Here is an 18,032-nt window from a genome sequence, read left to right on the forward strand (position 1 = left end):
GGGGTTCAAGGAAATGCTGGGTATTCCTGCCCTGCAGAGGGACTGTGGCCAAAGGGGACAGGGATGGAGCTGCCCTGGGTGACCCCACTCCTTCCCCAGCCCCTTTCCCAGCTCTGTGCTTTACAAACCCCAAGGTTCCCAGTCCCATAGCAGCTCCTGCCCTGTGGGGACCTCTTCACTCAGCTTTGGTTGGGCTCAGCCAGGAGAAGGATTTGAGGAGATTTGGGGAGATTTTGGACCGAACACCACAGGACACACAAACAGCCTCACCCTGGCTTTCTACAGTACGGGCAGTTGAGATCAGGTTTGGTTTTCCTAGTAAACTCCTAAGGTCCCCACAGCAGAAATTATGTGGGAATCTTGATTTTCTTTAAAAAAACACCCTGTTTTCCTGCTGTGACAACTGCCACAGGAAGCCCAAGACTGCAAAAGGTGGTATGAATTTGTCAGTGAAGAGATTAAATGGGATCTCAGCACACAAAAGGGGCAGAAAACCATGGAGGGCAAGCAAAAGTGGCTCACAAGAGGTATTGGCACAATCCAAGGATTTGCTGGGAAATGCTGCAGGAGCCTCTGTGTGCCTGCACGTGCACCAGCATGGCAGGACCCGTGTGATTTCTCATCACTGGCCACTCACAATCTCTTCCACAGGAACCAGCAGATTATTTCTCCATTTGTGGGTGTGGGAGGTTGATAAGGAGCAGGGCCAGGAAGCAGAGAGACTGAGTTTTTTGTCCTTGGGGTTGTCCCAGGGCTGGCGGTGGGTGACCACAAAGTGCCAGATGCCCTCCTGCCATCGGGGGTTTTAGTGATTCACTTTTTCTTCTAGAAATCTCCCTTGCCACACCAGAGGAACAAAATACCCAGAGCAGATGATGAGGGTGCCCACCTCATGGCTGAGACATTGAGCAGTGAGCCACTGCCAGCCCTGTGCAGGGAGAGATGCCCAGAGCTCTTCTTGATTTTGGTGCAGGGTCACATTGTCCCTAGTTTCTGTGACTCAGAGTCCCCTGGTCCCTGAGTAAGGACCAGCCAACCTGCTCATGCTGGAATGTGGAATTCAATCCCATTTTCCTCCATTTTGTGAGCATAAGCATGGCCTTGCTGCAAGCCCCAGCTGCTCCCTACCCTCCTGTCCCCAGCCTTGTCCCCACAGTACAGTCCAGGGTTGCTGCCAGCAGCTCCTTGGTGGCCACAAGCTGGGTTTTAGAGACGAGACAAGGTGCAGGCACCTGGAATCCTTATGTGCTGGTTTTCTAGTTGAGTGCCCTGTGCTACCCAGGGCAACAGTCACATTTTTCATGGAACAGCACCACAAACTCCCTGACCTCCCTGGGCTCCCCAGCACATGAGCATGTGGTGAGAGCCAGGGGGGTTTCCAGCTGAAGGCTGAGTGAGAGCTGCTCATCCCTGCTTGTGCTCCCAGGAGACCTTCCCAGCCAGCCTGGCTGTGGGAGAGGACAGCACAGCTTTGGGATCTGCTGACGAAGGACAAAACGGATGCAAAGGAGCAATGAGGTTTCCTGGGGTGTCAGAGCTTGGTCCCCACCCCCACCACAGCCCGGAGGCCGTAACATCCCAAGAACAGCCTGAAGGTCCCGTTCCAGCTCCCAAACTGAAAACAAAAGTGCGTCTTGTTCCCATCCTGTTTGCAAAGGCAGAAAGGTCGGGGCCGCCAGAGCCCTGCCAGGCCGGGCAGCACTGCCAGCTCCCGCCGCCAGCAGGGACAGAAGTGTCCCCCTGCTCCTCCTGCACATGGCTGCTCACTGGCAGCACCGGCATGCTGACATCTGGGGGTGTCCCCAAAAGTCTGTGTTTAGAGAATCTTGCGCCCAAGTTCATGTTCTTGTTCCTGCACTGCCTGTCAGGAGAAGGAAGGGAAGAAAGATGTGGAGCTGCTGGAGCAGGTCCAGAGAAGACCACAAAGATGCTCCAAGGGCTGGAGCTGCTCTGCTGCGGGGACAGCTGGGGTGAGAGAGAGCTGGGGGTGTTCAGCCTGGAAACAGTAGGTGACAGGGAGACTTTAGAATCTCTTCCAATGCCTAAAGAGTCTCCAAGAGAGCTGGAGAGGGACTTTGCATAAGGTCAGGGAATGACAGAACAAGGGAGAATGGTTTCCCACTGCCAGAGGGCAGGGTTAGATGGGATATTGGGAAGAAATTCCTCCCTGTGAGGATGGTGAGACTCTGGCACAGGTTGTCCAGAGAAGTTATGATTGCCCCTGGATTCCTGGAAGTGTCCAAGGCCAGGCTGGGGCTTGGATCAACCTGGGACAGTGAAAGGTGTCCCTGCCCATGGCAGGGGATTGGAACTGGATGACTTTTAAAGTCCTGTCTGATCCAGGCCATTCCATAGTTCTGTGGGTGGGAATGCTGTGTCCAGGAGGACACGCTATGGAACCCCTGTGCTCAGCACAGCTCCAAAGCCTTCAAACGCCTCCTGCAAAACACCATCAGCTCCTGCGAGCTTCCCTGCCACTGTGAAGGGGTTTCCTAATTCACCTCCAAACTCTCCAAGCCCTGAGAAGGCTTTGTTTTCATTAAATAGGGCCATCATTAGAGGGGCTGGTGCTGCTGGCATCGAGTGCTCTGCAGGCAGTACTCCTGCTGGGATGGTTTGGGGAGGAATGGAAAGGATCCATATTGTCAGGGGGAGCAGCATGGACCTGCCATTGCCACATCAGCCTCTGAATGATCCCACTCATCCCCGTGCCCTGTGCCTGCACCACTGCTGCCTGCTCAGTGGAGATTATTAACAGGGAAAATCGTTAGGCACAGGGCCAGGAGCTCAAGGGACACGCGAGTGCCTCTGTCACTTGGAAATCAATCCCAGCCATCCGCTCAAGCCAAGCTTCCTCCAGCCCAGCTTGAAATGACAGCAGTTTCACTCCACCTGGGAGCAGGAGGAGGGGTGGTTTCTCCTGGTTGGGTGCTCAGTGGGATTTGCTGCCTTCCGGATATCACAGCAAACAGCTGTGTTTTGCTCATGGACCTCAACCACAGCCCAGCCCTGGGAAGAAAGTTCTGCACCAGAGCCCTGTGGAGGAGGCAGTTTTGGGCTTTAGAGCCAGAAACTGGAGGAGACAGGGAGGATGTCATGAAGGGGCATCACAAGCTGCTCACTCCCTCACTATCCTGGCATAGAAAGAGGATACAGGGACCTGTGGATTGAACAGACACAGCTGTTAGCACACCATGAAATTCTTATTCTCATGGATAGTTGCCCTGCTTGACCTTGCAGCAAGCAGAGGCATTTTGGGCACCCCATGCCTTTTTTTGGGGAGCAGCACACCCAACAACCAGGTCCCTATGAGCACCCCATGTCCCCAAGGAGAATTTGGCATTCTTGCTCACAAGGTATTGACATTCATTTTGACCTTTTGAATCACAAGGATGTTCTGTCCTTCCCAGCCAAGTACAGCCTGGAAAGCCCGTGGGTGGATTATACTGTATATACAGTGCTGCAAATAGGGAGCTGGCAGAAAAGAAGTGTTTGTGTGCTCGCAGGGGTGCGGCGATGCTGGGACGAGGACAGGGAGCTGCTGCCAGCTCCTGGTTTTCCTGCCAGGATGCCTGAGCGGATGTGGCACCACGGGAGGAGGACAGAGATGGTGGCAGGAGAAATGCCAGCAGCTGGTTTGGTGGGGGAGAAGGGATCCTGCTAAAGTGAGACCCAGCTGCCTCCCAAAGACAATGCTTTGGGTGATCTTGGCCACCCAAATCCCTCTCTGGGCAGTAGCAGAGGTGGTTTTGGTACAAAACCTACCCCAGCCCCAAAAGCTCAAGATGGTACGACAGGCAGGGTGTTTCCAAAGGTGAAAAATTAACATCTAACCCATGTGCAGACCACACCCTGTGCCCTGGGATGGCAGCACCGGGAGGGAATGGAGCAGAGAGTGGGGTGCAGGTACATGAATTTGAGGGGCATCATCCTCATCACCCGTTCCCCACACAGCCCTTAGGAGTCGAGCAGGTTCCTGGCTGGGCTGCCTCCTCCTGCAGTTTTGGCAGAGGGCTCCCAAGCCTGGCCAGCAAGCAGGCTTTGCCACAGGGCCAGCTCCATCCAAGGCTGTCACAGCCCAGAACTGGCCACCCTGCAGCCCCATGGTGCCAGGAAGGCCATTGGCTTCATGCTCCCAGCCCAGATGCGTCACTTATCTCTCTCCTTTCTTGCCCTGATGCATTTTTTCCTCCCTCTCCTTTCCCAGCCAGCTCGCAGGACTCTTATCTCAAATCCCAAACCACCCCTTCCCAAGGCAAACTCATTTCTAGGGGTTTGTGTATTACATGAAGGGCATAAGTGACAACCTGGCAGCCAAACCCTTTTGCCTGACATCTTTATGCCACATGGATGTCCTCAAACCCCTTCCAGCCACCAAGGCAGGAGGGTTAATTCAAGGGGTGCTGCTCTGAGAACAAGGTTTGCACTTGACATTTGTCTGCAGCTGGTTTGTAGAGAAGAAGGGAAAAGCAAGAGAGGTGCAGAGCCCAGGGCTGAGCTGGGAGCTGTGGGATGGGATGGATGGGATGCACAGCCTCTGCTGACACTGCCTCAAACCCACATGTTTGTGAGCATGAGCAGAGTGGGAATGCCACAGCTGGCTGCTCAATACATCCTGCAGCATGGAACAATTAACAGCAGCCATTCCAGGTGCCAGATGGGGTGCAGGGAGAGAAGCACCACGTTCCTGCCTTGTTCAAATGCCGTCCCTGCTGCCAGCCTCGTGCACCTGAGCAGCCCTGAATCCTCGAGCCTTGTGGAGTGCTTGTTGATGGAGGAGAAATCAATGCCCAGTCAGGGGTTCCTGCCACGTGGCTGCTTCATCCAACCCATCGCGTGGGGGAGAGGGTGACACTTGCTGTGGTCCCAGCTGGCCGCGTGTCCTGGCAGCATGGAGCAGCTCTGCCTGAAGGAACAGCCTGGGGAGGCTGTGACAAACCCTGCTGCCTGCAATGGCATTGCCCAAAAACCTGGGACACCACCAGAACACACACAGCTCATCACACTCTGCACAGTAACAAAGCAGCCTGGCAAACCAGCACTGCAGTCAGGGGACCCTCAGTGGGCAGACTTTGCTTCAGGTGCCCAGATCCAGCCTGGTTTGGCCTTTCCTGGCTCAGAGGAGCTGCTTTCCAGCCCTGAAATAGCAACTCAGATGATGCTCTCAGCAGCTGGAGATGATGATGCAAAATACTCGTTATCCAGCAGGAACAATTAGACTTATGGCAATTATCTCTGCAGTTGCTGAGAGATGCTGGAACAGGCCGGCCGGCAGCCAGGTCCTGGTGTAATCCCTGGGTGGGAGGGATGCAGTGCCCAACCTGCCAGCAGCTGCCATTGCCATGGAGGGCAGTGGGAGCATCCCAAGAGCTTCCTGCAGTGCCAGGTGGGCTGGTTTTGCATGGAAGTGGGGGCAAAGATGGGTCAGTGTTTATCTGAATGTCAAATGTCCCTCTCTAATGACATTTGTTTGCGTTTGGATCAATGATGAATGAGCTGAGCCACACTGGGGTAAGAGGATGGTGTTAGGGTTGAGATGTTTTCAGTGATTCTCTGGCCTCCCTCTCTGTTGGATGCCCCTGCAAGGGAAGCCAGGATGAGCTCAGCTAATCCACAAAGTAGAAAATGGCAAAATCTGGCTCCAGGCTGGATCAAGCCATGGGCTCCCAATGGTCACTGAGATGGGCAGCAGCTGCTGAACTGGGCTTTAGTGCATATTCCTTTGGGGAAAAAAGTCAGGGTTTTGGTGAGAAATGCCCATGGGGTAAAGGCAGGAAGGACAAATTCACTCATTTCTCAAATCAGAACAACAAGGAGGGTTTTTCTTTTCCCCCCTGACATTGTTTGAAAACCTTATTTTGATTCCTCTGCAGCTGCTTAGAGCCAAACCCTCAAACCAATCCAATCCCAATAAACAGCTCCTCCTTGGATAAATCAGTGTACAGCCAGGATGGAGAGAAAGCTTCTGGGCAGGATGGGACATGGCTGAGCACTGGATCACCAACTAACTGAAGGAATGCTCAGGAGTGAGGGAGTAGGAGCTGGAGCAAAGCTGGAAGTCTACTCTGGGAAACTTCTAAAACTTCATCTGAGACAAAAATGTCACCACAACCTGGTCTTGTTTGTGCCACAAGAGTCAGCAAACTTCACAGGAAAGCAAACTTCCCAGGAAAGTTTAGATACCTGGTACTCAAAACCTCCCTGATATGCCTTGTTTATTAGCAGCTAAACATTAAGCCCTTGGCAAACAGGGATCTTTGGGGCCAGGGACTCGTGACTATGACAAACCACTCATGGATGCCAACGCCAGAACCAGGTGGGACCTGTTGGTGTGGCTGAGGAGGGGGACAGGCTACTCCAGGTGGGGATGGCAGAATCTTGGCAATGCCCACAGCTCACAAAGACCAGGGCCAGGAGGAGAAAGGCTCAGCAAAACACTGCTCTTGCCATGGCCCTGCAGAGATGCACCATTCCCCAGGTCAGGAGAAGGATTAAATGGTTTCTCACTGGAGCTGGAGGGAGACTTCTCCGCTTCCCGAGACGTGTCTCCCACAGTGCCAGTGCTGCCCCAGAAATCCACTGCTCTGCTGTTTAAAAATATTCTTTGAGGACACCTGACTGATCTTGCAAAGCCCATATAAATTTTTGTCTCATTTCAGTAATTAGGCCAATTATAGCAAAATGTTGTTTGCAATTCAAGAGAAGGATGGGCTAAAATCTTAACCAGATGCTTTTTCTGTGGTGCCAAAACAGAGCCTGAACAAAGCTCCCTTCCTCTCCCTCTGTGTTAAGTAACCCAAGAGAAATATTTTGAAGGGCTCCAGCACCAGGTAATGGCTTTTTCTGCCACGCTTGAAGGGACCCTGACAAACACACAAACAAAGCCTGACCCACTTTAGGAGAATGAGGGCTGACTCCAAGAAAAGGAGCTGGGATTTCATTAATGTCCTTAATGTGACCCCATTAGTGAGTGTCTACTACGTGCATCCAGGTAAATTTATCTGTCCCCCATGACACCCACAGTGTCCTTGTACAGGGCAATGATGCCCTGGGATCCATGGATGCACAAGCACAGGGACACAAGAGCACAAGGATGCACCCAGGAATGCACTCAGGAAAGTACAATCACACATGGATGTGCACACAGGGATGTACACACATGTGCTGTCCCACTCCAACACCTTCCCAACATGTTGGGTATGCATCCAGGAGCTCAGGAGAGAAAGCCTTGCCTGGGCTGAGCCTTGCCCTTCAGTGCAGGATCTTGCAGCATTGCTTCAAGGCCATGATTGCATATTGAGAGTGAAACTGTTGCTGCCTCATGTTTTTGGCCGCACGTGTTCAGAGGCTCACTCATTATTTCTAAATAATGGCAGGGACGTTGCTGACTCACCACACTGCGGCGGGAGCCAGCAGGGATCCAGGGCTGCTTTTGCCCAGTGGTAACAAGGGCACTTCTCTCTGCAGGCGTAGGTTTCCTCAGGGACACCCCAAATTCACACTCCAAGTTCCTCTCTTGCTCCTGCAAGGTGACTTTTGCCCCTTTGCCCTGGCTGGAAAACAATTTGGAGTGTTCAAACCTGGCTGTGGGATGATTCTGCAGGGTCTGGTGGCACCCAGGACTCAGAACTCTGGGGTGCTGCACGATCCCAGAGCCGCCCAACGGTGACAGTGAGTTCCAGAGCCACCTGCAGCTGGAGCTGGGCCAGGCTGTGGCCGCTCTGCCTGCGTGTTTTCCTTGATCCGTGTTTCTGCGTAGCTGATCTTGTGCAAGAAGTCCTCGGTGCTCCCTCTGCCCACGAAATGGCCAGGGTGCCTCCCCTGGGGTGGCCTGGGCCAGCCTCAGTGTTTGGTCAGCAGTGGGGTGGCACTGGAGAACATGGGGAGGTCACTGGCCGCTCCCTGTGGCCTTGAATCGTCCCCACTCACCTCCCGAGGCTTGGAGCATCGAAACACTGGCCTGCATGGCCAGGCCAATGCCCTGCAGTGACACCCAGGCCACAGGCAGCCTGGCCAAGCCTCCTGTGCCACCTCTTGTCCCAGGCTCTGTCCTGCACGGTGGGCTCTCCTCAAGGGTGGCATCTCCTGGGTCATGGGATGATGGCTCAATGATCTCCCATGGCAGCCCAGTTTCCCCAGCAGCCAGCGACTCCAGGAGGCATTAGGGTGATGTGGATGTCTTTGGTACTGCTTGTTTGGATGTTAAAGCTCATCTGGGGCACCAGCAGCTCTAGGATGATGTGGGAGTGCAGGGCTGAGTGTTTGGGGCAGCCAGACCTCCAGGGCCTAAATCCCTCTGGTAAAACTGAGTTTCTAAAGATGAAGCTTGGCTTGTGACCTGCCGCTCCCATCAGCACCCCCAGGAGAAGACTGAGACACCAGGGCCTGAAATGATCCCAGGAGCCAAGACAGAGCAGAGCCCAAGACCAAATTCACATCTGGTCAAAATTAGGGAGATCTTAGCCACAAACCTGAGCAATTGTAGGATCACAGCCATGACCTAACAAAAAGGTGCCCTGACCACAGCCAAGGGCTGGAGCTGTAACTTCTCATTCCTATCACCCTCTCCCAGGTGGCCACAACCTTGACAACACTTCCCCGACTGAGCAATACAGACTTATCCCACCACGGCAGCTTAGCAAGACTGAAACAGAAAATTCAGCTGCTGATGAAATGCAGGAGCAGGAGGAAGAGATAAAGTTCAACCTGGTGATAGCCACATAGTAAAAAATGATAACAGAGCTGGTGGCAACAGCACAACAAGCTCCAGATGGTCCAACAGCAAGAAGTGGAGCCCAGTGAAAGGTCAGACCATCAATATAAAAAACATCAAGCCATTGTAAAGAAATAGTGAAAGGCACAGAGTCACCTGGTGCTGAATTAAATAACTGGTGGTAAATACCTCAAAAGTTCCCTTTGGAAGAGGACGAGAGGTACAATCTGTACAGAAATAACAGGAGAAGAAAGAATAACATTGGCATCATAAAGAAACAGACAATAACAAAAGATAGTCTGGATAGGGATTATTTGATCAGCTGGGGTTTAGGATAATGGGTTAATGAAATGTCTGGGTGAGCAATGAATGTACACAGAAAATCAGATGGTTTGGAAACATTCACACATTTCAGACACTGCCTGTCCAGCAAATGAATTGTACAAAGAGCCACAATTAAATTGAGGAACAGGTCGATCATTTGCACTTCAGGTTTATTACCAAATCCAGGGGGAAATTATTCATTTCATTCATCACTAAGTGTCTTTGTTCATGCTTTAGCTGCCTCACATGGAGTTTTCACAGGCTGCTCATTCAAACCCTTCTGTTGAGGAACTGATTAGCGGGGGAAAAAATCCAGAATGAAAATTAGGGAGAACTGCAGCGCACCACCAGCTCCTCCTGAGAACAGTGGATGGGCTGACACAGCCCTCCCATCCGAGATGGAGACCTCAACAAAACTGCCAAAGGATTTGGGAAGAACTGCATTACAAGGACATAAAAAAGGTCGCCAAAGTCGCCCCCTTGGAACAAAAGTCTCACTGCTTGGAGCTCCATAAGGACGGGTGAAGATTTGGGCACCCCAGCACTGTTCCTCACCTGAGGTAAACATTGTGCACACCCACAATGCATAAAATCAAAAACCTTCTCTTCCCTGCCAGGCCTGTCAGCTGCTCTCAGCTCTCCCTGCGGCCCTCATTAGGGGTATGAACTCACTGTCGTGCTACAGACCACAGCTCTACTGTGCCCCCGTGCAGGCTGACACCACACTCTCATCTGATCAATTCACCAGCATCTCCAGTGGTGGAGGAGCCTTTCAAACTTTAACCAGACTGTGAAATACCTTTGCTGTCCCCTGGACTTGCCACAAGACACGACAAGCCCCAAAGGACAGAGATGGGTCACCTGGGGAAGCTGGAGGAGCTGTTTCCACAAGAAAGAGAAGGCAAGAGGCAGGGACACATCACCTAGACCAAGCTGTGTTCCAGCTCTTTGGGAACATGACACTCCAAATAGAAATGGAAAGGCAAAAAGAAATGCTGATTGACAGCACTTTAGGTACTGAATGGTATCTGCATGTTGTCACCTGCTGGAACAACTGCTTGACTCAAACATCAGAGACAGGCATCCAGCAACCCAGCAATTATTGCTGCCCTCCCCCAGAAAGCCAAGGGGAGAATTAAAACCAGCATAGTACTGAGGGGAGTGTCCCCCACGGAGCCTGAATCAACTCCTGCTTTAGAAACAGCCCTTAAAAAGAGGCAGAAATGAACCATTCAGCCCCATCTGAAGGACACAGCATCCTGTGCCTCCTGCTTGGCTCAGTCAAGGGCCATAAATACCACCAGCCTTCCCACAGGGATCTGCTCAGCGGAACCTGGGCTCCCCCAGGCTCCTTTACACATTCCAGCATCAGTTACTGAACCAGGATCTATTCCTGACAGTAGGAACAAAGTGAGTGATTGCATCTGCTATATTTAGAGCAAACAGCCAATACCCCCGCATTTAAATGGTTGCCAGCATTCTCATTAGATGTATAAATAGCCTCTGTTTGTTTTCAGAAAGAAATTGGTTTAAAAAAGAAAACTACCTTCCTAGTCCTCAGCCTGTAACCATTGAGCAGTGAGGCCTATTTCATATGAAAAATTAAATAATGCTTTTTGTTTAAGCCAAACCAGGAACAAAAGCTCTCAGCTGTGGCTGGTATTATCCATGCTGTGATGCTTTGTGTGGGTACAGGGGTTTGAACACAAGGGCAGCACTTAACTGAAGCAAACTGAGGCTGCTTGCTGCAGAGGGGCATCACCCTCCCTCTCCCAGCCTTGACCACTCACCATCCTGAGCCACCTCTTCCCCCTGCAGGTCAGTCACATCAGAGCTCCATTCCTTCACAGAATCCCAGAATGGTTTGGGTTGGAAAGGACTTTAAAGATCACCTGCTTCCAATCCCCTGCCATGGGATACCTTCTGCTAGACCAGTTGCTTCAAACTTTATCCAGCCTAGCTTTGGACACTTCCAGGGATGGGGCAGCCACAGCTTCTCTGGACAATCTGTGCCAGGGCCTCACTCTCAGAGGGAAGAATTCTTTCCCAAGATCCCAGGTAACCCTGCCCACTGTAGTGGGAAGCCATTCCCCCTTGTCCTGTCACTCGAGCCCTTGTCCAAAGTCCCTCTCCAGCTCTCTTGGAGCCCCTTTAGGCAGTGGAAGGGGCTCTGAGGTCTCCCCAGACTCCTCTCTTCTCCAGGCTGAGCACCCCCAGCTCTCTCAGCCTTCTTCTCTTCTTCTCCCTCTCCCAGCTTCACAGCAGTCCCAGCCCTGACATCACACTTCTGTTCTTCCTCCAGATTCCTCCAGTCTCCAGCCCAGGCTCTCATCCAACACTCCAGCTTGCTTTCCCTGCAACTGATGCTGGCCATGCTTCCTCCCTTGAGTAGAAAATCTGGTTCCACATAAACATCTGTCCTTAAGGCATTTTAAGGATCACATCCCCATCCTCCAGCCCATCCAACCCCCATTTGCATTAAAGTCAAACTGAGGACCCCAAATAACAAAAAAATACATTGGAAAGCTGGGATATAAGAGACAGCAAAACCCCGCTGTGGTTATTTACACAAAATAATGCAATTTCCCCCTCAGATTTGGCTTGCAAGAGAGGGACACCAAGTGTGCTGAGGGGCTGGGAGCCACGATGAGGCCACAGATAGCTCCTGGGACCACTGGGTGATTCCTGGGATTCCTGGATGGTTACTGGGACACACGGATGTTTTATGGGACCTCTGGGTGGTTCCAGCAGTCCCTGAATGGCTCCTGGGACACCTGGATGGTTCCTGGCACCCCTTCTCTTCACCCTGCCCTTGGGATGTGGGATTCCACAATCTCTGCTTCCTCCAATCCCCCACCTCCTGTGGCTTGGATGGGAGGTGGGATCATTGTGGGGGTGTCAGGGGAGGATCCCTGGGGATTGCAGGGGGATCTCTGAGGGGTGCAGGGGGATCTCTGAGGGGTGCAGGGGGATCTCTGAGAGGTGTAGGGAGAAGCAATAGGGGGGCATTGGGACGATCACTGGTGGGGTGTCAGGGTGATCACTGGAGGTTTCAGGGAGGATCACTGAGGCACAGGTGGGATCACTGGGGAGACACGTAGAGGGTATCACTGGGAGGGATCATTGGAAGTTTCGGGGGATCACTGAGGGTCTCAGGGAGATCACTGGAGGTTTTAGGAGGGATCACTGGGCTCTTTGGAATCACCGGAGGTTTCAGGGGTCTCTGGGGGATGACTGGAGGTTTTAGGAGGGATCACTGAGGGTCTCAGGGATCACTGGAGATTTCAGGAGGGATCACTGGCGGGGTGCACAGGCAGGATCACTGTGGAGGCGTTTAGGGGTGATCACTGCGAGCTCCGGCGGGGATCACAGGAATTTTCAGGGGGATCACTGCGGTGTCGGCGGGATCACAGCGCGGCCGCAGGGCACGGCCCCAGCCCGGCTCCGAGCTCCGTGAGGGCGGCGCGGCCGTGAGGCGGAGCCGGGCCGGGCCCGCCCCGCCCCGCTCCGTCACTGCCGGGCCCGCCATGGCGTCCGGGCCCGCGGGCCGCGCCGCCGAGGAGCCGCCGCCGCCGGAGCCGCCCGCCGAGCAGAAACCGCCGCCGCTACCGCCCGCGCAGGAGGAGTTCTCCTTCCTGCCGCTCGTCCACGACATCATCAAATGGTAACGGCGGGCACGGCCGCCGCCGGCCCCCGCCCCGCCCCGCCGGCAGCCGCGGCCCGGCCGCACCGCCCCGCTGGGCGCTGCCTCACAGCGGAGCTCTCGGGGGGCCTGGTGAGGAGCGGGGCTCAGGGGAGCCCTCGCCGGTGGTGTTCTCCCAGCCACAGCATCCTCGGGGATGCCCTGCATAGGCAGTGAGGCAATGGGATGCCCGCCCCCTTTGGTGATGCTCACCCGGCTCCCGGCATCCACAGGATGCTTTGGATGGGAAGAAGGCAGTGGGGTTCCCTCTAAGTTGTTTTTTCATCCTTAGCATCCTCATCATGCCTTGAGCAGTGAGCTGAGCTATTGGACCCTCCCTCAAGTGATGCTCTCCCAGCCCTCACTTCCCCAGGATGCCCTGAAGAGGTAGCAGGGCAGTGCGGTCACCCTGCAAGTGATGCTCTCCATCCTCCCAGCATCTCCTTTGCCCTTTTTCTCTCAGCTGGAGTTCCTGGGAAGAGTGTTGGAGAGAGCTGGCGCAGCCCCAAGTGCATCTCCACTCTGAGTGGTGCCATGCCTGGGTGGTGTCAGGGTCACCCGAGCAGTGCAGGTGCTCCCATGGCTCAGGTACACTGCCCCACCGCTAACCCCAGAGCAGGAGCACTGTGTGCCCACTGGGTTATTGCTCCAGAGAACTGTGCTCTTTGGCTGATAACAGCCTCAGGAAGTACAGGCAGTGCGTCAGGAATGCAGCCCATTTCTGGGAAGTTGTAAAAAAGGGGATGGCTTCCTCAGTGGGACATACACTGTTCTCTTCTCAGCTCAAATAAGCACTGTACAGGTGAAAGGTGCTGGTACAAGAGTCCTGAGAACTAATGTGTTTCTGGGTCAGGATAACCCCTCCAGAGATGCTCATCTGAATTCCCAGAAAGGGGATGTCTCTGCCATGGAAATCCATCCAGGAAGGCTCTGTGCTCTCACCTGGGCAGGGTGAGGCAGTGGGCATGGGAACCATGAATTGATTTCCTTCTGCCCTCTCCCTGTGTACCAGTTGAGGAGCTGATTTGTGTCCTGCAGATGTTTCACTTGGAGCAAACACGTCTGAAAGGTGAGGGAGGTTCATCCTTAATGGCTCTGCAGCCCAAGCAGCCCAATCCATGGGAATTAATCCCTTTGACACACCAGTCCAGAATGGGCATGAGAACACAAACACTGTAATTTCACTCAGTCTCCTCACTGTGCTAGGTGTAGGCCATCAGGCTGCTCCCTGACCTTGATTCTCTCTGATCTGTGCAGACCACAGAGTGAGGCTAAATCCCCTGCCAGGTGTGTGCGTGTACATCACCAAAGTGGGCAGTAGCCACAGGCTGAGACCTCCCAGACTGTGATGTGTCACTGATCAGGTTGTAGTGACTCACAGATGACAGTCCCAGGGATATCTTGTGCCCTGTCCCACCAAGCCACCCACTCCTGCTGCCCAGCTACCTCCCTTGGCTTTGTGTTTGGCCTTTCCTGGGCGGCTTGAGCCAACGTAGGGGCTGACCAGTGTGGCAGAAAGGTGGCACCACGGTGGCCAGCGGTGCAATGTTGTGCCTCCTGTCCCTGACAGATGGCAAACAGGCTGTCCTCTAACACAGCCTCGAGTGGCAGAGCCCAGCCCTGCTGCTCTGACACTGACTCAGCTGTGAGGACACATCTCCAAGGTGACTCTGTGCTCCGGAGCGAGGATGTATCGCGTAAATTTGCTGACATTCAAGGATGGGTGCTGTTTCCTGTTGTTTGGGTCTGGAGAAAGTTTTCCTAAACAGAATCTGCTGATGTTTTCAGCCTTGTACAATCAACAGCATCACTGCTGAGGTCCCGCTGTGTGGCTCTACCAATGGTGGGTTGTGCTGGTGTAGTGAAGGGCACTGTGCCTTAAGGCAGGTTTTGTGCCCAGTGTATCAGCACAGGCTGTGGTTGGATGCTGTGTTGAATCCTGCAGCTGCAGGCTCTTCCCATACCTTCCCACTCCCACATCTCCATGCTCCCAAACAGGGAATCACTTCAGTGGCTTGATGCAGCAGGAAAACTACCCATCAGGAGTAAAAAAAACACCAACCCTGAAATATTTATCCCTTTGGGTCAACCAGGCAACAGGCAGCTGTCAGTTCTCTTTGAGTAGGGAAGAGGATGGGATGTGGGGAGGACACCCCTGTCAAAGCCAGCCTGCAGCTGTGGTGGATGAAAGGCAGTGTCACCCCACCCTTCCCCAGATGTGCCATGGGGTTGGTTGTGTGTGTGCTTCTGTATTTTTCCACTGCCGACCTGGCCCTGAGTGCCTGCATAATGGGGAGACATTATAGTACCAGCTGCAGTTTTATTTAGAAAGGAATAATGAATATTTTGTTCCAACAGGCTTTTGAAACAAGCGGCGGCCATCTGCTTAAAAGTTTTGCTCTCAGCCATGTCACGATTCCCCAAAGTTATAATCGAGCACCTCTCTGCCCTGGTCATGCCAAGCAGATTTATTTTTAGGTCTGGCTGTTGAACAGGCTCCCAGTTTTTCAAAGACCATTAGAATCCTGCTCTCCCTATTAACAGGCAGCCTGGAAGCGGGGACTTGCTTTTGCCTGGAATCAGTAAAACTTCTTGCTGGTGCTAACAAAGCTGAGTCAGATACTAATGAGGGTTCAAGGGCAGACGCTGCCTCAGACAACACTGAGCCTTGAAAAGCACAGAGCTGGCTGCGGAGCCAATTCTGATGCTCTTAAAAAAACCACCACAAACCAGCCCAAAAAACCCCACTGCTTCTCTTTTATTAAGTATAAATCCCCAGAGACTCATTTGAAAGCTCCCAAGTACCATTTTCTCTGCCTTTGGACACTCTCTGACACTTTGGGGAACAGTTTCTGTTTTCTGCTGTCAAGCTGTTTGGTTGCATTGATTTTTTTGTATTACAGCAGCAACAGGTCACGGGTGAGACTGAGATCTTTTTTTCCAGGTGACTACACACAACACATACACAATCTTACCTTCCCCAAAGAGAGATACAGGAGTTCAGAGGGAGAATTTAGCCTGCTCCAGGGTGATGTTTGAAAGCTGCAGAGCAGCTCCTAACCTGATTAATGCATCCTGAGGTGACTGGATTGTGTGCTGGAAATCTGCAGGAAACCAGGCTGCCCCATAGCTACCCAGTCTATATCTATCTGTGTCATTTTATTGGGATAAATGAATCAGGTGTGTGTAGCTAGATACCAAAAGCAATTTTCCCAGTGAATTCCAGTTTAAACCCTGGTTGCATTGGAAATTACAGAGTTTTCAATAGCATAATTCACAGTGTCTCGATTTTCTCTCCTCTGCAGCATGGACAAGGACAGCCAGGATGTTCACCAGGTACTGAATGAGCTCAAGAACAAGTTCCAGGAGATGAGGAAGCTGATCAGCTCCATGCCTGGCATTGGGGTGAGCCCAGAGCAGCAGCAGCAGCAGCTGCAGAACCTGCGGGAGCAGGTCCGGACCAAAAACGAGCTGCTGCAGAAGTACAAGAGCCTTTGCATGTTTGAAATCCCCAAGGAGTAGGAAAGACACAGCTCCACTCTCCAGTCCTGAGATACCTCCTGTCCAGGCTGAACAGAAGCTGGGTGGCAGAAGCTGACATTTCTTTCTTTAGGTTTTGTGGTTACAGAGTTGTGCCTGTGTGGACCATGGGTGTGTGACACTGGGCCAGGACACCGTGTGCTCTCCTGGGACGATGGCAGCAGCACGTTCCCTTGATCTGCTGCAGGACTGTGCACTTATATATCCCATCTCCTGTTTTCTCTCGGGGTGGGGTTCATTCTTTTTTACTTTCAAACAAGCAGGAGACATTTTGCTTTCTCCTCACTAAGGGTCAAAGTACCTGCTGGTGAAAAAGCAGGCATTTCTGCAATTTTTTTTTTACTTAAAAATGGCCAAACATCAAAAGGGAACATAAGAGGGAAGCATGAACTGTTTGGCCCTGCTCCTGGAAAGAGTTTCTAGTGCACTTTCCATTCCCTGTGTGTTGGAATCTGAATGATTGCTTTCAATTACTTCTGCATTTCTCTTTTTACACAATTGGTGGTTGTGTCTGAGATGAGTCAAATAAAGATTTATAAATTCCAAATTGCCCCTCTTGTGTTCACTGAGTGGGTGTGGGCAGAGCAGGGGCAGGATGTTGGCAGCACTTGGGATTCTGGGCCCAGCTCCAAAATCTTTCCCTGTTAAAACAGAGGAAGGGCAAGAATCAAAACAAAGGGCATAAATGATAAAAGCTTTTCGTTATTCCATACTAAAGTCAGGCTCAACAAGACAGGTAAGTTCCACATCCAGGGGCTTCCCACAACCACAAACATTTGAGCAGCTGGAACAGGTAATTCTGCCCAGTGGGATGGTTGCAATTCACCTGTAGCTCAGAGATTTTCTCTGTCCCCACTGAGATACTGTACTAGTACTTTCTTTGGGAAGGTGCCAGTGTGTAAACTCTTGAGTAAAGCAGAACACCGAGATAAACAAAGCACAATGTACACATTTTTTATTACTGAATTGCCTTTCCATCAGCCATTGCCTGTCCCAGCTCTATAAATTCCTGTGTCTCATGCCTGGACGATGTTTTCCATTCTTTTGCCAGTTGCTGTTCCTGTGAAATCAGGCATAGGCAGAGCTGGAAGAAGCAACTTGTTGCCAAAGAAATGTCTGGCACTTAGTTCAGGAACAAGTTAACTCTGTCAACTTGAATCCAAGTTTCAAGTGAATTTGAGAGGGTTTGCTTTAAGATCATTTTCTTTGCAGCCTCATTCCCCCACCGTTGTTTTGTGGCTTCAATATGATTTTTTTTGCCATTAATATGTACTAAACGTACATTTGTACTGCTGCATGAGGGGGAAGTGGAGGTTGAAAGTGAGCTTTCTTTGAAGAGTGATCCTGTTTCCCTTTCACTTCCAGCAATGATTACTGCAACTTGTTATTGGGAAGAGATTAAAAACCATCAGATGTAAAGGTGACCTTTCGAGCAAAGTACTTCCTTTACTCATATTGCAGAGTAAAAACAATATCCCAGCTGGGGTGCCAATGAATCAGTCTGTGTTGACATCATTAAAGTGTGCTTAGTTAATCAGCAAAGAGCATGAAACACAATCAGCTCTTTCTAATGAAGTGATGTCAGTTTGCTGGGTGGCTGCAGGCAGTGACATGCCATGCCCGGGTGTCACGGGGCTGGCAGTGCCGTCACTCGGCGTAGTGGAGTGAGGAAAGAGTGCTGGCTCGGTGACCCCTTGGAGTGAGCAATCCCTGCCTGGCCCCTCGTTACCCCGTGTGGCAAAACCCTGGTGGTTTGCAGAGGCGGGAACCTTT

At 52.2% G+C, this 18,032-nt stretch overlaps 1 protein-coding gene across 1 annotated transcript; it reads left to right on the forward strand.

The window, feature by feature from the left end:
* Positions 1-12,546: 12,546 nt before the first annotated feature.
* On the forward strand, positions 12,547-16,806 carry MED9 (mediator complex subunit 9). The gene is given in 2 exon segments (NM_001245220.1): positions 12,547-12,701; positions 16,025-16,806. Coding segments are annotated over 2 exon segments (354 nt in total). The 5' UTR covers positions 12,547-12,564; the 3' UTR covers positions 16,242-16,806.
* Positions 16,807-18,032: the final 1,226 nt, after the last annotated feature.

The sequence above is a fragment of the Taeniopygia guttata genome, chromosome 14 (assembly GCF_048771995.1).
Source record: "Taeniopygia guttata chromosome 14, bTaeGut7.mat, whole genome shotgun sequence".
NCBI lineage: Eukaryota > Metazoa > Chordata > Aves > Passeriformes > Estrildidae > Taeniopygia > Taeniopygia guttata.